The following is a 27,257-nucleotide window of genomic DNA, read 5'->3' on the forward strand; positions in this document are numbered from 1 at the left end:
AAAATTTCGCCATTGATAATAATAATAATGAAATTTGACAATTCCAGAAAAAAATAAAATAAACTCTCTGTTTAACACGAAGCACCATCACACTTCAACTTAACTATGAAAATATAAACCCTCTACCTCTAAATTGGTGACAAAATGCTTCTTTTTTTACTAAAAAAGCCAGTCTACGATTAGAAGTACGTAAGAAGTACTGTCACATAGGTGGCGCTATGGAAAATTAAAACATTAACAGATATCAAGTTCCTGTTAAAGTGAATATATATATAATGATACTCTAAAGATATTTATTATATCTAATCACAAATTCGTTTATAAGGTATTCACTTTACTACTGTTGGTAACGCATTGGCCACATTGTGCACAAGAACGTATGTATGTGTGTTGATATTTTACGACCACGCGCACAATAACGTCCGACGACGATTGCAAGCGTCATTTCTCATCCGCTACTACATATGCATGTACATATGTATACGCCTACAAAGAGGTGATGAGGCCGGCCAATTTACTGCAGCTATTAGCAAAGGCCGCTGCAGCCGAGTGGTTAGCAGTGCGTACTACCACTCGGTGGGGCCTAGGTTCGATCCCTAGTCCGAGCAACATCTCAAAACAGAAACCACTTTCTTCTAGCAGCGGTCCCATCTCCGCAGGTAATGGCAAACTTCCGAGATGCCATGATAAAGCTTCTCCTAAAACCATTTGGCGAACGGTGTAAAATTAATTGCAGGTGCCTTAATCTTGCGCTATTACCTCAAAACCCACACCAATAGAGGATAATCTCGGCCATACTCTTAGCGTGAAATATGTTTTTGCGTTTTTTTACCAGCGAAGGCCACGCAATGCTTGCCAACGTGTGTTCCGTGTTTGCTCCTGTGTTTAGGACAACTACTACTCTTTTCACCAGCAAAACAACTTCAACCAGGCGCTCGGAATAGGAAAAATGGTCCAGTGCAAATATGAAATGTGTTTATGGCGAGTATTTTTTACGATTACATGCAACAGCACAATTGTTGTCGACGAGGTCTTTATTCCTTGACGCATAAGTATATTAACCTGTTTATTGCCTGTCACAGCGAATGCTGCCACAAATATTATGGCATTGCTGTCAACCGACCAGGCTGCGGTCGCTCGCTGCTGTTGATTTTATTAGCGCTTACTTACTTATGTATATTCACACATTCATTTATACTCGTCATCAAATTGCAACTGTTAGCGCATATACACATGTATGTAGATGTAGATGTATTTATGTGTGCATTGTATACGTGGGAGTTTTCTTTGGTTGGGGGTGTAAGAACATAATTGGCTGCACTTTATCGTCAAGCTGCTGACAAATTTTTCTTTGCTAATAAATTAGGTGTGGCCTAGTAAAAAAATTATTTATGTTAGCGACATTTTGCGGTCGAATGAGGCTTTAAAAAATGTATTTAATATACATACTCGTATGTATATACGTTTTGCTGCCTGCCCATTTATGGCGTGTGAATGGGCTGTAAAAAAGCCGGCATTATTATGCTTTTACATGAAATAAAAATGCCCTAAAACCCGAGCTGTGCTGAAAAAAATTATAAAAGCGTAACGTACGTAAATTTAAGGCGGAATTTGAAATATTTATTTTAGGCCTGTTATAGTCTAACGAAATGGCGAGCAGTCTAAGGTTTCCAAGCTATGCGACCTTTGTGGATATTTGTGGAACAGTTCTGTGAAAACTGCAACAAAGCAGGTGTTTGGTAGCACAGATTATGCTGGAAGGAATTTTTCGTCTAAAGTTTGTATGAATATTTGGGATTTTGATTTGGGCTTTCATCAGTCCCTCCCAATTTTCAAAAGAAAAAGCAGTATATTGTATGAAGAAAACACGAAATTGTGTATGTAAATAAAAAATTTATTTATTTCAGAAAAAAATTATAATACACTGATTTTTCTTTTAAAAATTTGGAGGGTCAAACGTCATTTTTGGTATATATTTTTGTTCACGATTTTTGTTTAGAATCGAACGTGGAATTCGAATATGCCATTAACTTTCTTCGAAATTGAACTTTAGCTTATTGATTAGCTAACTAACTAAGTGCTTATTAAAACTCTTACATTTTTACATTTGCTTAAATTTTTCTTTAGTTTCATACAAATTTTAAGAGAAAAATACGATTTTTCCATAGATTTGTTAGTACGCGCCTAATACTCTACTACCTTATTTGTATCTAACACTAATGACTTAAGTTATAGCTGCAAAAAGGTGCATAGTTCAAAGTTAATACTGCGCGCGAAGCTGAACAAATGTTTAACTAAAAAAACTTATTTAATGCAAAATTTTTAATTTTGAAAAGTTGCTTTCAATTTAGGAAAAAAAAAATGCATACTAACTTCAAGCACCACACAAAAGCCTCACCATTGTTTGATTTAAATTTAGCAAAATTTTACTGACCAGCTGTTATTTGCTTTAAAACCTATTTGAAACTTTTTACAAAGCAAATACGCAGAGCTTGTGGAGTGTTTTTGCTTCATATGTAGTGGCATGCAGCTTTCATACTTATGCACGTGAGTAGCTTTGGTGCTCAAGTTGCTGCCGAGTGGCCATTTAAGTGGCCCTAAATTATACTAAAACTTTCATTACAAGTTTTTGGGTTGATTTAAGTGCTGCATTTATGAGAAAATTATGCAAATTTTTTACACATATGAAAATATTGTACTATGTTGGTATATTAATTTGCCTCCTGTAAATTGCTAAATATTTCTAGAGTTATGTATGTGTTATGTGTATGAGCTGCAGTAAATGTTTTCAGTAAATATACTAAATGAGAAATTTGGGAAAGCTATGAAACTTATATTAGAGTTTAAACTGTTTTGTTAAAAAATGTAAAATGTATTTTTGTTCAAATGTTTTTTTTTTTTTATATATATTTAGAACAATGTTAATTTAGGCAACAATTTTGTTCTTTTACATGTTTTCTCGTGCTCATATACCCGTAGTCTGTATGTAACGTATACGCCCTGTAGCACCATAAACAGCCAAATAACACTTTGTTTAAGCGACTTATGCATTTCCCGCATAAACAAAGAACAGCGAACACCCACACGCATTTATATTGCATTCCCGCATAAACCAAGTGCAGCGAACACACACACGCACTTGTGTTTAAAAGTATTTCGCTCGTTCTTAATTGGGTATGCATTTTTTATGCAATTCTCAAATATCTCTTCGCTGAACTTAGTGAAGTGATAAGTCGCTGGCATTTTCAGCATGGTCAACGCTAAACCAGCTTGGCTCATCACGATGGTCAACGCTAAACCAGCTTGGCTCATCACGATGGTCAACGCTTAACTAGCTTGGCTATCACGCGGTGCTTTGAGCATCGCTCCCACTCCACTCCCGGAGTACTTTTTGGTATGGTAGTAAGCTCCGGCTTACAAGCCACACTGGGGCTCTGCATGAATGCATCCTCAAATAAATCCCTGCTCATTCCACAGCAGCCTACGGCAGCTAGAGCATGACTCCTCCAATGGAGTCCCCCCAAATAAATCCCAGCTCATTGCACAGCAGCCTACGGCAGCTAGAGCACGACTCCTCCAGTGGAGTCCCCCAATTAATATATATGGTCACCTTTAAACCTGGTCTCCCGCTCTCCCTCAGCTAAACACACTTATTCGCACGTCTTAGCTTATTATTTAAAAAGTAATTAAATATTGCGTATTAAATATTGTGGAGTATTTTTCTACAGCTTTTCTAACGAATGTTTATAACAATTTGCGAATGAATTTCGAGTGTGCCAATAGAAATTGAAAAGATTTTTATTTCGCAAATCGTCGTCATGTTATAATCAATGTAATTATTTTTCATTTGGTGGATCACTAGTTTTATTGCTCTAGATTGGTTCGTTTTGGCAAAAAGAAAATTTTCACCGTTTAACGTTAATATTTTGAAGTATCTTAAATTTGTAAAATAAATAAATGGCTAGATTTCAAAAATTACAATATAGCTGCGACAGATATCCTGTATGCTGCCATTTGTATTTTTTTTTTAATCTGGTGGCACGCTTTTAAAACTTTACAGATATATTGTATTTGATGTCAACTTTCATTGGCTTTAATATTAATATTCCATCTGAAAGCTTCCCATAGTTATAAAAAAAAACCATTATGATTTTTTCGAGAGGCAATGCAAGCATTAGTAATTTCGGTACTTTTCCACCTAAACAGGGCTAAAGCTAAAATGATTAAAATACGTGATTTATTTTTCATTGAACTTATTTCTGGAACTCTATTGATTAAAACAAATACAAGAAGAATGCTTTAGCGTTTTTTTTTCTGGCGAGAAAAGGGAGTGACGCTAAAAAAAAAAAAACAACTCGTTAAATTTGCTCACATCCTCAATGACAAATGTGGACTTTTATTTTTCGTAACGATTCTTGCAAATAATATGCATTTGAATTTGAGGTCACAATATAAGCCGATAAAGAAAATAAGCTATGTTCTTCTGTAGCTTGTGTACAATATTTTCAAATGTGTCTCATTAAAAGTGGCTCAGTAGCTTGGAATTACTTCCCGTATTAAGATTGCATTAGTCTCATATTAAAAAAAAAATAACATATGCAGTTATGAATATGCAAATGTAGGTAGCAGTCTTCATGTGCGCCTTATCTTAAAATATGCAACTTATTTTCTTTCGCGCTATGTGGAAAAAAAATATTTGCCAAGCAAACATTGAAAAAGGTCACACGCTTTCTCTTCATCAAAAAAACCTCTAACAAGGAGGCTGCGGCTCAAACATATAAATGGATTGCCATTATATCAGCGGCTTGTATGTGGGTAAGCATATGAATGTAGAGGTGACCAGTGTTGCCAGAACTTTTTGAACCAACCGGCTAAATTGCCAAAAAAAAAACCGGCTAAAAACGGCTAAACTGTTTCAATTAAATTTCACATGTTTTATTTAAATAAATCACAAGTAGAAAGACTAGTTCTTGGAGAGAAGTTGCAAATTCAAGCTGGAAAAAATTGTGCAGCAAGAATTTGCAATTAGGAAAAACATATGATTGTGGCACAAGGTTGGATTTTTTGTCGACGATAATTTGAATAAGCAAGTTCGTTAAATTTAAAAATTTACAAACTTAGCGATTTTAAAGTTGAAAATGTTTACTTAATTAATTTAGTTAATTCCAATGATTTGAAAGGTACTCGGCTAAAAAAAAACTTTACATATTGGTAATCTGAATGCAATCTCAACCAGAGTTGATACAGGAAACCCAACAAAGAAATTGAAACGTATGTTGAAGAAAGTCGGACTAACAAGAAATATACACGTTGATCCTGTTTTTTGCCCCTCTGAAAGAATTTTAAAAATTCTATACAAATTTCTTTTGTTTGAAATGCAACTTGCATATTCCTGCAAATTTTCGTTCGTGCAGAAATTTGCAAGTTTCTCTACTTGAGAGAGAATTGGGGAGCATTTTTCCTTGCTATCTGATATTTTGAGTGATAATTCTCGCTGGATTTTCGAACAACAAATCTATTGTCTTCCCCACAAGAAAAGCCTTGACTTACCGATTTTCAATACACTCAAATAAAAACCAATCCACATAAATTTAAAGCAGTAAAACAAAGACTTTAAGTTAACATCAACCGAGGCCATATGTTGACAAGGGGTGCAAATTCACATTTACACAAAAGAACTGGTCAGATTTGTCACAAATCCCTTCAGTTCTGATGTAAAGTATGATGCCAAAAAGGTGCAGATTTTCCATGCAGATGACCAGTAATATGAGCGAAAGATGTATTGTAGGGTTCCCAGAGAGTTTTGCTTTACATAGAAATTTGTGCTCTTTTATTTTCATTTTGACGCATTTCAGTGTTGGTTATTTTATTTTCAAGTTGGCCTTCGGTTCTTGCAATTTAAATAAGTTCTGAGCAAAAAAGTTTGTTTACAAAAATACATTCGTGCACATAGTGCTTGAAAATATCCCTTTCTCCCTTACCTTAAACCTTTACGAGTGGGCAACAATGTTTTATAATTAAGGCAGAATTGAATATGCGCTATCTGGCAAGACAATATCTATGTATCTGTAATATTTATTCTGGGTGTTCGCGCTATATCTAAAGACAAACGCGTGTTAAGTAAACAGTGAAACAATGCGTTATTTTCTAAGTTTGCGAATAAAACTTCACACTAAAATTTAAGACATTCATAACAAACATTTTATGAAGAAAACTTCCGCTATGGCCTTCTTTAGAAAAAAAATATTCGTTTAAAATGAAAATAAGCGAAATCGGCCTAATTTTATATAACCCTGCCTGACATGAAAATTTTCTTCGCGATACGGCTAGTAGCCATTTCAGATTTGGGGTCGCTTAGTCATAAATGTAAACATATATATTTGAATTTTAAGAAAACAAGGGAAATCACACAATCGGCTAAAAACGGCTACTTTTTTTTACAAAACTGCCAACAAATGAGCTGCCGGCTTAACCGAAATTTCTCTGTTTGCTATCGCAAATCTAACCGGAAAACGGCTAAAATGGCAACACTGGAGGTAACACCAAAAACTCCTAATAAGCTAAGCGAAGATAAAAGTAAAAGATAAACCAAAATAAAAGAGTGAAAAGTGTGGAGAAAGGCTTGATTAACTTACGGTTTCCTGGCACGCAAAGCACATTTGTCAATTGATTGGCCTATACTTCAAACGAAAGCTGCGACTGACACTTAAGTAGGAGTATCTTACGGCCCAGCATTTGCTAGTTCACACATTATCCATGCATATAGACATAGATTTTTGTATGTGTGCTCGAGATGTATGCACGTTTGTGCACATAACTAGTCACAATTCATGCCTGTACGCCTAAACGCAGGCAGTCAATACCAATTACGTTCGCATTGTATCACAGAAGTTAGCTACCATTGCTATTGTTGAAAGAAAAATGTAAACTTAATTTTGCTGTTACTTCAAAAGACCCGCAAAATTGTGTACCCTAAACTGGCAAGCAAATGGCCAATCCAATCCCAATAGTTGGGTCTTGCGTACATTCGTGTGATCGGCTCAACTTCTCCTGGGCCGTTTCAGTAATCACCCGCTTTCTGGTTTGTTGCTTTTACTAAAATATCAACTTTGACTTTATTGTTGTAATCAGCATTGGCCATGCCCAGTTGAATTTGCTTGTGTGCAATAAATTGCAAGCTCATTGTTGGCCTGTATGTTCTCAAAATATGAAAGTTGGTATACATACTCGATGTACATAAGTACATACATATGTACACGTAAGCCATAGGAATTTGTGGGTATTCATATAAAATATATCGAGTGAAATTACGGTTTCTTTCGAGTTTGAGAATTCCGCAAAATTTACGTTAAACGCATATTAACTACAGCGCGTGAAAGCAAAGGCAAGCCGACAGCTGCTTTCTCCTCGTCGTGCTTCTCTATTGCGAATCTGTGGCTTCTGCTTCGTGACTCAAATATACCTGAGAAACTATCATTGCCTACTCTGAATATCTGAAGACAAGAAATATGTATATATATGAACTACAGGATCTCCTTGGACGTGGGGCATACGACCAAATATACACAGAGTTTAAGATAACAAATCTGTCGAAGATGTGACTAACGACGGCGGAGCACGACCTTCATTCAGGACATCTAGTGAGACTAATTAAATACCGACACCTCAAATCAAGATGGCCTGCAGTCTCGTCGGCCCAAAATTGGAAACGATTTGCTTCAAACAATTTTAGTCTAAAACTACGACCCCTAAATTTATTCAATCGAAACTATCCAAGAAGAATCAATACACGCTCTCTTTATTTAATAAGACCAACGGATCAGGTGAGATTAATTTAGGCGAAGATTCCTTTGGAACACTGATAAGCACTACCTCGCCCCCATGCAAACCTTGCTTAAGCTTTCTATGTATTTGTATAGACGTGGACAAGGTAAAAGCTCTCTGTTTTAATTTATGCTTTAGAGACCTTATCCTTGTAAGTATATATGGTTGTCCTAATATCATAAAAACCAGCTCCTATATGGATGATGTTTTCAACTACAAAGTGATATGTACATATAACATTTAACTTAACAGTTTACGTAGACTGGACATTTTTAAAATTGTGAATACCCTTAGCAAGATGCTCCAATAAAATAAACAAGAAAAGCCATCTGTCACTGGGTTACAAGGCTGTCAAGCATGGCAAAGTAGTTACTGCAGTTTTGCATAAATAAAAGTAAGCAAAAACCGCACACACAAACGTACACAGGCGTTCACATTCATACACTGCCGGCCAAAAGTATTGGCACAGCAAATTTTTCACATTATATGCAACAAGGTTTTTCCTAATATTTTTTCACCAAATTTTGATAAAAATATGGTTCATTCTACAACAAAAAACATAAAAATATAATTCCTAAACTTTGTTCAAAACTCACGAAAATTCAGCAAACTTTCATGCAAATTTTGAACTTTTTAATCAGATTTTTTAGAATTTTTTTGAGCATGCAGATTTGTGGCCCAATCAAGTTTTTATAACAAAGTACAAGTTTTAAGTAACTAGGAATTACCGTTGATTTTTCGCAATTTTTTTCACGCAGTCTCTTCCATACACAAATTTTTTTTTTCGAAAATACTTTACATGGCAAAAGGCAAAACACCTTCAACTAAAAAAATTTCGAAAAATATTAGAAACATTTTTTTGCATATATTGTAAAAAATTTGCTGGCAGTGTAGATAAACATCCATGTTTCGAAATGTGTGCGGGTAAATTGCATTTTGTGTATGGAAATTGTGCCAATGCGCCTTGATTTTGTGTACGCCGAGTAAACAATGAGGAAGTGTTTCCGCGGTGACAACACAAAAAAAAAAAAAAAACACAGAAAGCAGTCAAGGCAGGCAGCAGTTAAAGGCAATGACATTTTTTGTTTTTGTCTTGCTGAACTGACGAAAACATAAGTTTTGTTTTCTGACGAAAACATAAGTTTTTGTGCTCCCGCTGTACTCTTGACACATCCTTCGATTATGCGCGTGTTTGCATAAATTCAGAAAATTGCATATTTTTTCATGATGGTAAACTATCGATTTGCATAAATTACATTTTGCAGGAATTCGTTAATTTTTCGCGAATATATTCCATAATTCTTTTGTATGGCGCAAGAATGGGGAAGCGACTTGACTGATGAGCTATTCAGAAAATTGGCTATTGGCGAAGTGAGTAGTTTGGCAACTTTTTTTATTTGAATAACTTTCGAAAGGGAAAATTGCCTAAGATAAATTGATTTAAGCGAATGGTGATTTGAGTTATAATAAATGAGCTTCTAGCTCAATTTCATAACCAAAGATGAGTCAAATATGTCGAGATATTTTACATACATACATATTTTGTGGAAATGTTCTCCGATCTCTTACAATTATCCTAGAGAGGGGAGATTCATGGAGGATCATTACTATACCAAATGCTTAAACTTGAGTCTTATTCCGGTTGCATTGCAGGATTTTCATTTTTTTTTTTGGCTTGGTCTAATGTATTAGTTATACAGTGTGTGCAAGATTTGAAATCTGACGCTATTTTTGCAATGGCCAACGCAAAAGTTCTTTTCAGGCGCCGGAAAGTAAGCGGGTATTTGCTAGTGCATTTATGTTTATATAAAGCTGCTCACAAATTACCTGTCATAAATCTGATTCAAACATACATCCATATACAGATGTAAATGTGCACATATGTACTTACCCCTGCAAACCATTTTTTCAGAGTATTCTGAATCGTAAAGAAATTTTAACGAATTCGGAAAGATCCCATCCGATTTTTTTCCGAATTTTCTAAAATGAAATAAATTACGCACACTTCCATTCTTTTACGAAATTTCGGAAGAAAATCGGTGAAGAAATGAAAATAATGCTGCTATGTGAAGAATTTCTTGCAGACTTTTTTCAGAATTTTCTTTATTTTTCGTACAGAAATTTCTTTACGATTTCGTGTCAACCATTTCATATAAATTTTTTTGAAAATTCGTAAAAAAATCGTTACGGAAATGAGATACTCCTAACGATTTCCTTAAGATTTCGGGAACTTTGGTTTGCAGGGTATAAACATATTCACATCAGTTGCTATATTGCATGTAGTAAATGTGTGAGAAAAGCAAGAGCTGAGCTTTTGCAGCAATTGCAATAAAAATCATCTGCTGCTTGTGAAATCTTTGAGTTGCATTCATTTGCGACAACAGCCACAGTGGCTCATAACTCAAAATCACAGCCAGATTGTGTATGCAAAATAAAATAAATGTCATATAACCATAAATTACGATTGCACCCAAGCGCTTGCATATTACTTTTTAGAAATAACTACATACATACATACATAACTACTAATATGGTACTATTGTGGCTCATAAAAAACTCATTCACAGCAAACAGAAGTTTACTGCTTTATTTAATGTAAGTTTTATAAATGGCTTATGTGTGCGGGGGGTGCACAAACAAGCATCTGAGATGTTCGTATACTATTTTGTTATTTATTATGCACAAAAAAAAATCATACGTATATATGTACATATGTATGTAGTTTGAATAACTCAGTGAGAGGGGAGACCGGTATGTTTGCATGTATGTATTTATATAAAAAAAAATATTTATTGGTTCAAAAATGGTGGGTAGGCACTGTGGCCAATGGCAAAGTTCGTTTGCCACCTCTGCATGGTTGTAAGTCATGCAGAGTCCGCAAAATGCTCCGGAAGCAGTGTCCGGAGGATGCATCAGACTAGGCCGAGCATACTTTGAAGTGCCATCTAATTAGAACTTAAGAAAGTTCAATTACATGGCAGTTGAGAAGTGCATGTGCAAAAATTTCCTAAATTGCATAAAGGAAATTTTTGCACATGCAGCAGTACATAGCATGTATTTAGGCGCCTGGTGTTAGCAGACGCGCCTAAACATAGTTTGTGTCTGCTTTATATGTACGAGAATTTAGTACTTTAATAAAAATCATCAACGCATGTAAATATACTTCATTAATTAAGTATAAATAAATACATAACCAAAAACAACTACAATTGGCAAAGTTCTTATTGCAAAACAATTTTATTTTACATGCTTTGGCACCTGAGTGTAAATAGTAAATATACGCTAACACATATGCATGTACATACATACATACATACTTATGTATACATACATACATATATTTTATGAAAGGTACAAAAGTGTAGGTATGTCTCATTCACTTTATCCTATTCGCACTATAATATATGTACTAAAACGTGTGTAAATGGGGCATTTCGCGTCAAGCAGCAGGGATGAAAGGGTGATGCTTTAGAATCCCTTCATATTTTTTCGATAATTGTACCTGCGTGAAATACGAATTGTTTTTTTTTTTTTTGCTTTATATGATGGCTATTTTTCGAGTTATGGGCTTCCAAAGAATAGTAAAAATTAAAATGCGGGTTTTCTAAAGTATTTTTTGGTATTAAAAAAAAAATCTCTAAACTTCTCGCTTTCTAAAATGCGAGATCAATTTTCCATAAAAAAAAAATTGTTTGTTATACCACATCGGAAGTGAAAGCTTAAAAACAAAGTTTGAGAAATTTCGAGCATTTTTTTTATTTACACCAAATATGAACCGACTTGAAGTTTATTTTTTTTTTTAACATAATTAAATTTCGCGTCGATATATTCATGGTGAAGAAGAAAACTGTTTACGTTGAATGCTTCCATGTTTGCAATTATTTAAAAAAATTATTCGTAAACATTTTTCCATAGGACACATTTAATTAAAAGAGGTATTTAATTTAATACATATGTACATCCTCGCACATCTTTTAATATAGCTAGACTTTTCGCACTCACTTTCTTTGTAATGACTACCGCATTTAAGTAGATGCTTTTAGTTTTAGCTTTCACCATTCCTAACTCTCCAGTAGCCGTTTTGAGAGCCCTCAGGCTAAATGTACCACAAATATTTCACTGTCCCTTCCTGAAATTTTGGTTACATTGTAGAAAAAAACAACAAAATTTTATGAATATATACATATATTATCATGCCATGTACTTGCACACCGGTCGCAATAATCGACGTTAGCGACCCGCATCAAAGCCGCCAGCAATTACTACCAATGCATCGGATGTTGCGTTTGGCTCTCGAAAATGTGCCACTAATGGATTTCCAATGCACAGCACTTGGCTTTTTAGCCTAGTTTGCTGTTAGGAAGCTAAAACAATGTCAATGTTATCTGAAAGCTAGTTGAAAACGTACTTAATGGTCGGTTGGAATCGTTAGAGTTCATAAGCAATAAATCCAATTTTATGTTTCGAGTTCAAAGTGAATATTAGTGCTCGGTTTAGTTGTACTTTCGCATTAGAGTAGCCCTTCTCCATGCATACTACTATTATTTCAAAAATAAAAATAAAAAATGCCGTCTTAAGTAGTTATTTGCGCACCGTTATAAATGAAGTGTATTTTTTTGATTACATGTTTTCATTCCGCTTGATTTCCCAATTCAACGGAACGAACTGCAACATATTTTATGTATTTTCATGTGTTAAGCTGCATATAAGCCCTGGCATCAATGACTTGTTCTGGGCACAAATAAGACCTTCATATTTACATAAATAAACATGTATGTTTGTATGTATGTGGTGTGTGCATGTTTGTTAGAGAGAATCATGTTTGGGGTAAAGTTGAAATCCATTCGCATGTTGAGTCACCGTAATGCCTTCATTAAGCGTGAAATTTTCACCGAATGGCAATCAAGCGAGCAAATATTCTGCATACATAAATATGTATCTACATTTTTAGTTGGGAGCAGTTCTACGAACAAACACTCACATCAAATTTCATACATAAGTTGTTCCAAATATCCGAAAATCAGGTTGTCGATTAGCTGAACGTTCTGAAATGAGACCTCGTTGAGCGTTTAGAAATTCACTATGCCACTGAGTTAAGCCTGTCTCGAGCAACTTTCAAATGAGAGCCATGAATGTAATTCATTGTTATTATTTCGATAATTAATAAAACATTGCGGTAAAAACTTCCCAACCTTCCTAAGTTAAACAAAGTTAAATTTGACTTTTAAAACAGTTAGCAACCCTGCTCAGAAATATTTTTGAGGAAAGGCTTTCTTTTATTACTTTATTTTGACAACTGTTTTGTAACGCTTTATCTGACTTTTCATAAAATTAAACTAGATTTTTTTAATTGGTGGCAACCGTCTTCAAAAATATTTTGGAAATGGAACTTACGTTAACCTCCCTCTCCCCGTTTTATACCCATATTTAAATATTTAAATTAACTCGTCAAATTGTAAATTAAATTTTGAGTTACTAAACGGGTGGCAACCCTTTTCAACAAAATTTTCCAAGTAAAACTTTTTAACCTCCCATAGTTTGATACCCATATTAAAAAAAAAAAATATTTAAATTGACTCTGAATTTCTAAACATGGGCAACACTTTTCAAAAATATTTTAGAACTAAGGCTTGCTTAAACCTCATTATTTTGACACTCATGTTTACATATTTTATATAAGTTGTTTGTTAAATTGATGAATTAAAGATGGCAGCCTTCTTCAAAAATAATTTCTGCATTTTTTGCAGTGACGTCATTTTTTCGCCAGGATGTTATCAACTATTATTTCTTTTTCTCAGATGCAACTACAAATACATGGTTGCCGTGCTGGGTGATTTGTTTAGTTGGTTCATGGCATTATTTCTAAAAGCTATTTTTTTATTTTATGCGTGTAAATAGCAGAGGTTACATTGCCGTCTTAAGAGCGTGTCAGACGTGGCAATGCAGTATATTTCAAAGGACTGTCAAATTGAGAAATTTCAGAAAGCAGTTTCATGAGCAGTGGCACCTTGCATATAAAGTGTCTTTCGATCGAAAGTTTTTTATTTCCGAAAGGCGAATTGCAGGGAAACTTTCTGAAATCGCTTTTTGACTGTTTACACGGCGAATGAATTTCTAGCAATATTTCTCGATACTAAAATGCAACTGTGAGCCGCTAAAATAAACAAATTTATAAAATCAAGATAACGGAAAATAAATGGATTGAGAAAAACATATGAAATGGGTCGAAACTATCTATAGTAAGTGTGTGAACTTGAAGCCTATCGTAACACACATCGTTGGACTTGACTACCGATAGTCAAACTAGCTCTATAGCAGCTCTAGTATCAACGTTTACAAATGTATTATGTATATATGTATATGGGGATATGCATACTTGCATGTGTATTTTTATCAGCATGCGCACATTAATGTAATTTCTTATTTCTAGTGGAAACTCAGCTCCTGGCCTACTACAGATTTGTGGCCGCTACGTCAGCATGCTACACTACGACATAACAGTTAGCGTACATATACATACATATATGTATATGTATAGCCAGAAACTTTTATTTAAAATTGAATAGGGGCTAAGAATGAATATTGAATTTTCTAATTTTAAGCATTCTTGGCTACTAATATGACGTTGTAAGTAGGCAAATAGCAAAGTTTTCAACCAGCTCCAGTAAATTCCAGTAAATATGAATTTTTTAAACAAAGAGTCTGTCAAATAATAAATAAAAATAAATAAAAATTGTGTTGTGTTGATTTTTTAAACCTTTTATTTTGAAAAGATAAACGGTCTCTCGAATATGAGATGCACTTTTCGACATGTGACAACGTTCCAATAAAAAATAAAAAATTGTCAAAAGTTGCCTATCTCTCTACTAATTATACAAAATGCATATACATAAATCAGAGAACTTCCACGCAAATGATGAAAGCAAAAAATGCTGCCACGTAGTTCAAGTGCGCTTTGACTTTATTCCACCAGCCGTTATACGCAATAACAATGACGGCAAAAAAAATGCTTAAATGTTTATTAATGTACTTAAAAACGCATATGTATGTGCGTATATATGTTTGTGTATGTATGAGTATTGGTACGCGCGAGCTTGAGGTTTATATTAGACTATCTGAATTTTTGAATTTTGAATATGGATGCAGTTTATGTGATCTAAGTTTAAATTGGCATTGAAAATCTGGCCTAAAAGTAAACTAACTTTGGTATTTGAACTGATATCTGCTGCAAAGTTGAACCGCCCTAATGTACATATATGTATTTAAATCTGTATGTAAATTTCAAAAGCATTCACACAACGATGAATTATCACGTTCATAGCTAACTAGCGCTCTACATACTTTTTCTCTTTGTTTTTGAATAGTAATTAGCAATGTTGCTTGCTAATGGTGACAAAATCACACATGAGCACAACGGCAAGCATATGTAAGTATTTTTACATACAGTGACTCAAAGAAACATTCACATGTTAATTTTTTTTAGCTATTCTCAATGTTTTTCAAGTTAAATTAAGTTTTAAAAAATTTAGTTTTTTATAGATTGCAGTTCTTATTTAAAAAAAAAAACATACACAAAAGCCATCAACAAAAAAAATTTTTTAAAATTATCGTGATTTTTTAAACGCTTGAAACTTGCACTTATTTATTACAATTTTATGGGCTATAAAACTGTTGAAATTTTTTTTAATTCTTTCGAAGTGTGTATAAAGTATTGATGTATGTGATTTTGGTTAACGCATGAACACTATTTTTATAAAAAATAACAACAAAAAATTTTATTTGAAGAACATTGTGATTGGTAAAAAAAAAAAATCAATATGTGAACACTTGTTTGAATCACTGTAAATGTGTGTATAAATGACACATTTACCATGTAATTTGCAAGTAAGTACACTCGTGATTTGCGTGAATTTGTAGGTCAGCTTTTAGTAGACTCAGCATTCGCTTATCTGTGAACATGCATACATACATACATACATATGTTTGTAGATTTATTAGCGGCGCTTTGTTCTACAAATTTATGCTAATCGCATCAATGAGACACTTTTACAACTGGCACGCATTTCAAGGCGAATGCTTTCACATTTATGTTTGAACTCTTTATGGCAGGCAACCTTTTCCAGTCACTTGATCAATGAGCTCGCGTTTAAATCGAAAACAATCCTACTCTACTAAATAATCTGTATTGCTACATCGTGGCTTGGGAACACAAGCTAAATGATTTTTATAGGTTTCAGCTCTGCTCAAAAATATTTCTAAAAAACAAGTGTTAAGCGTTTCATGCCCGAATTGATTGTATTACAATCTTTAAGTAAACAAAAAAAAAAAAATATATAAAAAATTCCCTGCATTCCAAAATGTAAAAATGCAAAAAATACTGATTTTTTTATTTATTTCAGAATGCTAGTTACAAATAAGATTGCACGAGCTAGACATCCTTTTGCCTGCACAGAATTCCAAAGTGTCGCATAAAACAATCTATTAGAAAAAATATTTCAACCAACAAGATTTATAAATCAATATGTCATTGTTACCTATAGGCAACATCGGCCATGAGAAGGTTAAGTACATTTTGTTTGATTCAACCGTATTCAACCATCTTCGAAAAAGTGTATATTTATAAGGTTTTCATTAAAAACTATTAAGCATATACAAATAAAATATTTAGAATCACAATTTTGGTGCAAAACAAAAGTATTTTGCAAAGGTTGTGGTTTCGAGTTAGTTCTGAATGTGCACTTGGTATAAAGTTAAAAAGGAGCAGAGAAAATGTGACCTTCTTGAAAATGATTTATTTCCTCTGAATCAGTTGCGTTAATTAAGTTGTGTCTTTGAAAAACCAAGTAAATAATATCACTAAAAATTGCTAAGGAAATTCTTTTATTTAAGCAGTGCCTACAAAACGCAATTGAAAAACAAAATTATTCTTTAATTTCAGAGAAATTTGGACCACCGTTCTACCACCGGAAACAAAAGATACTTTCACTGCCATTTTGGGTATAACAAAAGCAAATCGCATGGACGAAGGCATTTACACGTGTAAGGTAAGAACGAAAAACATTTTAACTATCTTAACTTAAAATGGAGAAAATTAGAAAATTGGAGGATTAAAAGCGAAACTAAAAAAAGATTGGTCGCAACAAAAACAAAAAAAAACGAATACAACTTAAAAGTGTTGCAAGCGAACAAACCAAAATAGGCAAAACGAATGCATGCAACTTGGAGAAAGATTTTTTCTTTTTTCCCCCCTCTAACGCGCCAAAAGGACTTTTTACACAATTCAGTTAAAAGTAAGCAAAACAAGGGAGCAATGCTTAAAATTAGATAGAAAATTAACTAAGCGCAGCAGTTGGTAGTAAACACTTTACGCCGCATTGACCAGCTTCAATGCCAAGTAGTTTTATCTTTTGCTAACTGATTCAAAGTGCACGAAGGGTTGGACTGTGGCAAGAAGAAAAATAAAAACTGTTACTTAGTTGAAAAACAAAAAAAAAAAAACAGAAATAAGCAAAGAAAAAAGGGAAACATTGAAATCAAAAGTGGACAAAGGGCAGCTAAATAGAATGTCATAAACAAAGAGTAGCCACGCTGTGCGGCCACTGCGTGCTGACTTTCTGCTTTGAAGAAGAGTCTTCTTGGCATTCTGTTCGGGGAAGCGCACAACCGCGTCTGTTACATAAAATCGCTTTCTCTTTCTTCTATATGACCGTCGCCGCGGTAAGCGCAAAAGTCTTGGAGCAGCAGACTGCCCACTCATTTCCTTACATTTTTATGTTTTCGTTGTTGACTATTGTTAAGCCTTTGATTTTTTCTTAACTAACTCTTGTCCTTCATGCTTTTTAATTAAGCAGCTTGTCATGCGTATCGGGTAATTTGGCTTTTATTTAATCCTTGTTTTTGTATCTTTTTTTATAATTCTTTTCCTCCATCAGTGAATTTTTTCAATTTACTGGGGGCAAACTTTTCCAAAAGTTCTAAAATGCAAATTAAAAAAAAAAAAAAACGCGTAACTTTCAAGTTTAGCTGCAGTTTTAATTTGCTTAAATAGTTAAACTAACTTTTTTTGATTAAAGTCTTTTATTTCTCAATAAAATGTGCACGCGCGATAGTTTTTTTGTGCAGCCTTTTACTATTTTGCTTACTACAGCGCCAAAAATATTATTGGTCAAATTTTAATTAGCAGAAGACATATTCAATAGCTGTGCAGATATGTATTAGTATACTTTCTCTTACACCCCCTTTAAAGGATTGGATATCCCTTCCCGTCCGGGCAGTTCATTGTCAGCCAATCTGTTTGGAAACGCGTCCCTAAGTTTTGTGTGTGCGCTCCCATTATTGTCCGTACTCGAATAAAATAGTGTAACGTCATTTCAAAGCCTTTTTAAAGAAACGATTGAACGAAGACAGATGGAATTGGCTCAGTGATTTTTTTTCCAAAATAATTATTGTAAAATTTCAAGGATATTCAATGATAAAATGTTAAAAGGACATTTTCAATACCTAATCGTCCGTATGGATCAAAAAATTTAAGCGGCCTTAATTTTACTGAATTTTCTCTTTAATTTGATAGTCATAATTTTTTCTACATTGCTCTATTTTTTTTTTTTTTTATATTATTTTTAAGTAACTATATTTTTCAAATTTTAAAGTCCTTTAAACAAGTCTTGACGTCAGAGAGCAAAGATAAAAACGTAGTTTTACTATGTTTGGCCCATGATTTCGCACGGGATGTTTTACCCCTATTTCAAACAGTTTCGATTCAGTTAGCCTTAATGAGACATGCTCGTATAGTCATAAGTAGGCGGCATTTTCAAAATTTCGAGAATAATCTTATTTGGTTTTAAGATTTTGTTGTGTTTATCAACTTGTAGTAAATAAGCGTACTTAAATTTCCACGATGTAGGGATTCTATTATTCTTGTTAAATTTCGAAATATCGAAATTTCCGTATTTCTAAAATATACCTTTATATCAGAAGTGGACGTAATTTTAGTTATATGGGATGTGACCGTGGTTATTGTACGGTTCCAAAAATTTTCAGCTGTTAGCTGTGTTGTATAAAGACCAACAACTGTGCCAACTTTGGGAGAAATTGGTGCAACCATTAGTGGGCGGGACCACAGCCATTTTCCATTTCCCCCAAGGGCTCATCATGTAAATATCAATTTTGAATCAGTAAGCTTCGTGTTTACTAATTAAGCAGCAGTTTATGTATTTTTGCAAACTACCGTTACATGGGAGGTAGGCGTGGTTATTGTCCGATTTTATCCAATTTCAAAACCTTTAGTCTATAGCTAAAAAGAAATATGTACGCTGACCAAGTTTCACAGTCACGGCTTAATCGATTTCTCTTTTCATTTTGAGCATCTTGGTATACATTTGTCTATATCTGTCTCGATTCCTTTAGGCTGGTACAAAGAACCGTTATGTGAACAAAGTTATAATACCCTTGGGCACAAGTGCACGCCGGTATAAAAATTGTACATGAGTGCGAAAGTAAATATACATACATACATATATAGTACTTATATATAAGCGGTTCTTCGAAAATCTTCACAGAAAAATCACCAAAACAAAAGCTTAAATGATTTCTGGAAAAAAACACTATTCTCGCAGACAAAGAGGTATGCATTCAATCAGGCGCAAGAAGATTGCATTCACATATGTTTGTTCGCTATTGCAGAGAACACCTGAAATCTGCCAAAACGAGAGACAAGAAAGAAACCAGATAATCAAGAAATGCTTACAAGAAAAGGTGAACAAAACACGATTAAGGGAAATGAGAGGAAATGAAAACCAACATTATCGCCTTTGATGCAGAAGCAACTTGTGAAGAGCAAATGCGGGGACAATGTAGTGAAAAGCATTTGTTTTCACATACATAGTATAAACAGACTGTTATGGAAATGCCAGTGGGTTCCCTATTGTCATATGTATCACCATGACTTCTCTAGTTTATATCTTACGCTGTGAACGCTGATGTCTCAAAAATGAAATGAGAGCATCACTCAAACGAAATTTCTTATGCAACTTTACCGTTGTTGTTAAATCTTTTGTGCTGCATGCAACTTTTGTTTGCCGGTAGTTGTTGCAAAGGCGTACACAAACATTTCTACAGCTAGACAGGAATTTATGTATGTATATCCATACATGAGTTATGCAATTACATACATACAGACACTTGTACTATTCACAGCCCAGTTTAGTTTTTCCGGATGTTGTCTTCATCAACTTTTCCTTCTTCCGCAGACAAATGTTCGCTTTCTTTCGAAAGTTGTTTTCATATTTTTTGAATTTTTTTTTTTTTTTGCAACTTTTCTTACTTATGCCAGTATACACACGCACTTATGCAATCACATTATTTCGTTGTTGTTTACTTTTTCTTATTGTTTACTTTATAACCGTTATACAGCAGTCGACGCAATACAACATCAGCGGCTACAAGCTACATTATCCCACAGCTATTGCCCCCGCACCGCACATTTCACACTTCACGTTCCGGCAACAGCATCAACAAATGATACAATCACTTATGCCATCGCCAACAATAACAAAAGCCTGCGAGAGAAGAGGCAACTCAACACTGCACACAAAACAAGCAGCTTGTCGACACTTCTGCCATTCCGCTGTACTGCGCTCGGACAAGCGAAAACTGCTCTTCACTCGCTCATAAGCAGATCGGCGGTTAAGCGATGAATGACGTCTGAGAGTGTGCCATTTTTGTATTTTTTGCAAGTATTCCAGCTTTTCAAGTAAAAACTTCTTCATACTCATTTTTCTCTGCAATGTTTTTTTTTTTTTTGGTCTTCATTTAATTCACTTACTTCATGAAGCCTTCATCTTGTTTTCTTAGCTCTCGCTCACACTTTGGACAGCTTTATTCACTCATCCACTCAACTCCTTTTCATATTAAACTTCTTTTGTGTGCACTTGCTCTGTTTCGTATTTAATCTTTTAACACTTGTACGTACATAAATGTGTACATTTGTTTAGTTGGTTGGAAGTTTATGAAATAATATTGAACTTTTGGAAATTTTGTTTATAATTTTCAACTTTGTTACGATTTGTGCACTGTTTGAAAAAATAATCAATTTAAGCCGACGTCGAAGTTGTGCGCGGTAAAATTTATGAAACTCTTTGATTAAAATTCTCGTTCGGAATGTTTAAAATTGTACGAGGTTTAATGGAAAAAATGTTTGATAAGCAAACTGGTTGCCTCACGAACTCAAACCAAGATAATTGGAACGGTGCACAGTGGTGCAGCCACATAAATTTTTTGGAAAATTTTTAAGTAACCGGTCGATGTAGATTCACAATTTTACGTACATAACATTTATGGATATAAATCGAAAAAAATGCAAAAAAATGGCGTGATCGATTTATTTTAAAGCATGCCTCACATATAAATCTAACCTGAATAGCGTCTTAAAAATGCCATAAAAAGTTCACCTATGAATATGCGAGTCCGAAATTTTGTCCATATATTTGTAATAACGTCTTGTGCAATGTGTAATGATTTATTCTAAAGCATACCGCCCAAACAAACCTAACCTCAAAAATGACCAAAAATTCCCTAAATAGCACACCAATAAATATATGACTTGGAAATAACTAACGTTAAAATTTGGCGTAATCAGTTTAATTCAAAGCTAACCGCAAAAACGCCTTAAAATTTCCGTTGTTGTCCATCAAAATTGTCAAAGTTAACATTTACAAATTGTCACTTTTGTATGCTTATTTTTATTTTACTCAATTTTGTCTAATATGTACTATCTATTCATTTGCACCTACAACAAAAAAGGAACAGTCCAGCGCCTTCGTCTTGGTCTGCAGGCTGTATCGGAGATACACCTGCTAAATTTAAACGTAGAATACGTGGTATGGTTAAGAGCATATCCAAGTCAAAAACGAAAGCACAAACTAAGAAAAAAATATCGATAACAAAAGCGATAATAAAATCGATAACAAAATCGATAAAAATATCGATAACAAAATCGTTAACTAAATCGATTACAAAATCGATAAAAAATCGATTACAAAATCTATCGAAAAATCGATTACAAAATCGATAACAAAATCGATTCCAAAGTCAATAACAAAATTGATAACAAAATCTATCAAAAAATCCATTACAAAATCGGTAATAAATTCGATAAAAAAATCGATAAAACTATCGATAACAAAAGCGATGGCAATATCGATAGCAAAATCGGTAAAAAAACCGATAAAAATACCGACAACAAAAGCGATAACAATATCTATAGAAAAATCGATAAAAATATTGATGACAAAAGCGACAAAAATATCGATAACAAAAGCGATAACAATATCGATAGCAAAATTGTTAAAACAATCAAGAAAAATATCGATAACAAAACCGATAAATAATCAATAATAAAATCAATAACAGAATCGATTACAAAATCGATAACAAAATCGATAAAAATATCGATCATTATATCGATAAGTTCCGAAAATATCGATAGCAAAATCAATAACAACATCGATACAAATTTCGATAACAAAATCGGTGAAAATATCGGTAACAAAACCGATAAAAATATCGATGGCAAAATCGATTAAAATATCGGCAACAAAATCTATAAAAATATCGATAACAAAATCGATAGCAAAATCGATAACAAAATCGATAAAAATATCGATAACAAAATCGTTAACTAAATCGATTACAAAATCGATAAAAAATCGATTACAAAATCTATCGAAAAATCGATTACAAAATCGATAACAAAATCGATTCCAAAGTCAATAACAAAATTGATAACAAAATCTATCAAAAAATCCATTACAAAATCGGTAATAAATTCGATAAAAAAATCGATAAAACTATCGATAACAAAAGCGATGGCAATATCGATAGCAAAATCGGTAAAAAAACCGATAAAAATACCGACAACAAAAGCGATAACAATATCTATAGAAAAATCGATAAAAATATTGATGACAAAAGCGACAAAAATATCGATAACAAAAGCGATAACAATATCGATAGCAAAATTGTTAAAACAATCAAGAAAAATATCGATAACAAAACCGATAAATAATCAATAATAAAATCAATAACAGAATCGATTACAAAATCGATAACAAAATCGATAAAAATATCGATCATTATATCGATAAGTTCCGAAAATATCGATAGCAAAATCAATAACAACATCGATACAAATTTCGATAACAAAATCGGTGAAAATATCGGTAACAAAACCGATAAAAATATCGATGGCAAAATCGATTAAAATATCGGCAACAAAATCTATAAAAATATCGATAACAAAATCGATAGCAAAATCGATAACAAAATCGATAAAAATATCGATAACAAAACCGAACAGATCCACATTAACTGAAACTTTCATATGTACGTATATATGCATTTACATATGTACATACGCTGCGATCAAAAGCCGCATTACATACGCATACATACTTTTTGTCTCCTTCCCACACTTCCAACATATGCACGTGTTTGCAAAATGATGACGAGGTGATTTTGTATGGAAAATCATTTATGCCCATATATTTGAATAAAATAAACATATATAGAAGATATCAACCAATACTTCCCATATACCAAACGAAAGGAAAACTCTTGAATTTTTGATTAAAGAAAACAAAAACAAAATCATTCGAGCGGTTTTCGAGCATTTTGGTAATGAAAAAAATTTGCAAATTTTTTCAACAATTTTTTGCCTTAAAATGCTCAATATTTGTTAAATTTATATAAAATTTGTACCCGATAATATTTCTACTGCTCCAAAGAACCTATATCCCGAAAATGAAAGTTATATATGCCAACAATAAGTTGCTAGAGCACTTTAAAGGCTCAAAATTGACCCCAAAATAAGGCAATGTTTACCGTTGTTTTTACGACAGAAACCGAATTGGTTATTTACAAAAATGAATCTGTCGACAGGTTTGGAATTTTATCTTTGAAACGCCACACTTTTCTTTGAAATCGCTTTATTAGTTCTCGTGCAATAAGCGTTTTTGTGAAGCTCTAAAAATTACAACTACAACATTTGAACATAGCCCCCATACCTTAAGGTAAGACGTATTCTACGTCAAAAACAATACAAACAAAAGTTATAAGAAAAACGCATTGTGTGTAAGTGAACAAAAATCTCAATTAATTTTAGTTGAATAAAATTCTTCTGACTTTTGTTGCTTTGTAGTTGTTGTTGTAGTTGTTTTTCTCACTTTGTTAGGCTAAACCATTCAAATATAAAAACTTAATATTAAAAAAAAATTGTTTTTTTTTCGCCGAAATACCACTGTGCGGCGTGTCACTGTTTCCCAAATGCTCCTTAAACGGTACAAAGCGGGATCGTTTTTGCATTTATTGCCAACTACGAGGAAATATGGACTCATTACGTCAATCCAAAGCGTCAGAAGGCGGCGAACCAGGAGCGAATCGAACTGGCTCTATACGGCGGCGATTGCGGGAAAAACGGCCGGAACGGACCTTCCACTATGACATTGCTCGACCGCATGTCGCACAAGTGATCAAAACTTATTTAGATGGTAGCGTATGGAAAATTCTAATCCACCCACCTTATACATAGCTCAGACCTTGCACCGGCAGACTACCATTTGTTTCGGCCGATGCAGAACGCCCATACGGCAGCACGCTTCATTTCAGTTGAAGGTATCAAAAATTGGTTTGATAATTTATTTATTGGGAGAAAGTCTTAGCTAGTGATGAGGAATACTTTCAATAAGATATAATTTACCAATTTTGCCCAAGAAGGTTTCAACGTCGATATTTGAAGCAAAAGCAACCTTTTTTATAACCTTAAAAAACTAGAATGGAATCCTTTTCGCTATATTCGTCATAGTTAGCTTCCCAGAAGCATTCTGCTAAGTAGTTTAGAGCGCTCGTCTATGGAAACTAATGGTCCCTGGTTGTCAGAGTTACGTCTCTTCAACAGACACTTAAAATGGTTTCTTCGTTTACATCCACTGTCAATTAATGATTGTTGATGTTCAACATATTGCATATATATCGCAATTGAAGTATTTTGTGATCTCAGATGCTCGCATTGCCTTTACTGGTCCCAACTCGGAGGTACGACAGCGTCTGTGAGGTCCTCTTCCTTCGCTCTTATTTCACTTTCATTTGTAGTCGTCAGAGAATGCCTAATCGTGCAACTCTGATGAATGAGGTAAAAAAAAATAGTCACGGATAAAGGTAGCCTTACTTGCCGAAAAACTAGAGATAATCCGGACCACCGGATAAATGACTGGCAGCTCTTAAAAAACTTGATGAGATATCATCATAACCCATATCAACTCTAAAGGGTCGAATACACGTTCCTATGCATTTATCTTGTAATATTCGACTTTATTCCATAATAATCCCTTTCTTAATCTATGATGGGCTATACGGCTATATGGGTTGCCGGCTTTGCTTCAAAAGTTCAGTTCTACTTTTCCTCATTGCAGCATTTTAATGATTCCAAGAAAAAACTGTAAATCCTTCTTCTTACTGAGCAAAATTAGGGACATTAATAAAATCACAACTTAGGATAGTTCTCAAGAGAACGTTTAGATATCCCTTTACATTTTTAGAATAAGTCATTCTCGCCTTTATTCCGAAATTTAATAAAATCCACAACTTCCACTCCAAGTTAATAAAATACTGAGGCTATTTACGTATTACTTATTGTTGTTTTTTTTTCTTTTTCAATATAAGCTGTTTATTTTCTTAAATGGGAATACTATCGCATGTGCACTATGTACATATTTACGCTACTTGACAGAATACATTTGGGAAATCTCGAAATGTGAAACCTGCACTTAAAGGCTCTTTGAAGATTAGCTGTGCGAGTTTGCTTAGTCCTTGATATACATCATACCAGCAGGCAAAAAAATACGGCCGCAAACTCTAATACATACATACACACATACATAACTGTACGCTCCCATACGATAAGCATATTTTTAAGCAGCGTGTGGGAATTTACATAGAAAACAAACTACATACTTACTAGTTATTAGCATCTACATTTGCATAGCCACATGCGAAGGTAACTAGTTTAACAACAAAACAACAAAAAACAACCAGCTGTTTCAAAACTTCTGAAGCGCAACAACTTTCACATATTGACTGATGAACAAAACATGCCAACAAAAGCATCCCCAATACTCTGAAGAACAAGTAGGAAAACACTAACCAACAGCGGTAAAGGTTAACACGCTTGCCGCGCCACGTCAATCAACAAAAAAATAAATAAACAGCTGTTACGTGACACGCTTGCTGAAGCGTGTACGTGTGAGGCCGCTTATGTGAGTAAATCTATACAAAGCTTTAGCATATACATATTGGTCGCAACAAAAACAGAAAACTCGAACAGTGACAGCAGCAGCTCGAGCAACTTTGCAATGCTTTCAGAGCTGCTACTTTCAGCGGCATATTATGCACGAAACTTGCACGCTTTTCAGCCTGACGTGTGAGTAACTTTTTTTTTTTGTGTTTTTTCTACGCTGTGTAATTTTGCAACTCACCCTTTCCCGCTGCTATACAGTTTACATCTCATCATTGACGTGTGCACTTACATGCTGCTGTAAGGAGGTTACAGAAAGCCGAAGCCACAGCATTCACTTCCAGTAAGTAGTTGCTTTCAACTAACGTTCGAAGTTTAATGGAATTTTCAGCATTACTCATACGCCCCCGTGTGGCTATCAAATTATCTGCTTCGCTGAGAATACAACCAACTATGGCTGCGTTGGTGTATAAACTTCGCTGTAGCACTCAAAACTGGTGGCCGGCTACGCTTACTCAAATATTTTGTCTACATACATAGTACATTGAAATCTTCATAACAACTTATGTTGCTCATACGCCATGACGGTACTTGAGCACATTTTGTTCATTGCTTAGATATGTATGGATGTATGAATATGTATGTGTGTATGGAATTTTGGTGAAGTCGTTGTGGCATTCATAGATTAACGTGTACCCTTTTTATGACACGCACCGGCAAGCACATGCGTCTAGATCGCAATTGCAACGAAGTTTGGACAACCTTCAATATACATACAAGGCTAAGCAGCGCTAGTTTCAACGGAATACCCACGAGAAAACATTCTTGTACACTTGTTTTTTTTAAATAATTTTTTTGTTTTTTTTTTTTTTGTTGCAGTATTTCTTTAAAGACCTTTATTGTATTTTGGAAGCTAACGAAGCACTGGAAAAAGGAGAAGAAAAGATGACCCCTTTGGTGAAATAGTACTAAATTTAGTACTCTTTTTCTACCAAAGTTGTAAATACATATTTGTGAAAAACTTAGATTTTCGAAGTTTTTTTAGGGAAAGCTGTATTTTTGAAGCTTTTACTTTGAAGCACTGCAGAAAGGGAAAAAAAGAAGACCCGTTTGGTAAAATAGTACTAAATTTAGTACTCTTTTTCTA

General features: G+C 34.0%; 1 protein-coding gene across 1 annotated transcript in view; it reads left to right on the forward strand.

Annotated features, from left to right (window-relative positions):
- LOC108359232 (uncharacterized) overlaps window positions 1-27,257 on the forward strand; it is a gene marked incomplete at its 3' end in the record, with an annotated part of 264,353 nt that overhangs the window by 178,871 nt on the left and 58,225 nt on the right. Inside the window, exon 8 of the mRNA XM_017610986.1 lies at window positions 16,763-16,868. Within this exon, the coding sequence (XP_017466475.1) occupies window positions 16,763-16,868 (106 nt within the window). The remainder of the gene's footprint in view (window positions 1-16,762; window positions 16,869-27,257) is intronic.

This window comes from Rhagoletis zephyria, unplaced genomic scaffold, assembly GCF_001687245.7.
Source record: "Rhagoletis zephyria isolate East Lansing unplaced genomic scaffold, Rhagoletis_zephyria_1.1 Rzeph_scaffold_00361, whole genome shotgun sequence".
Classification (NCBI taxonomy): domain Eukaryota; kingdom Metazoa; phylum Arthropoda; class Insecta; order Diptera; family Tephritidae; genus Rhagoletis; species Rhagoletis zephyria.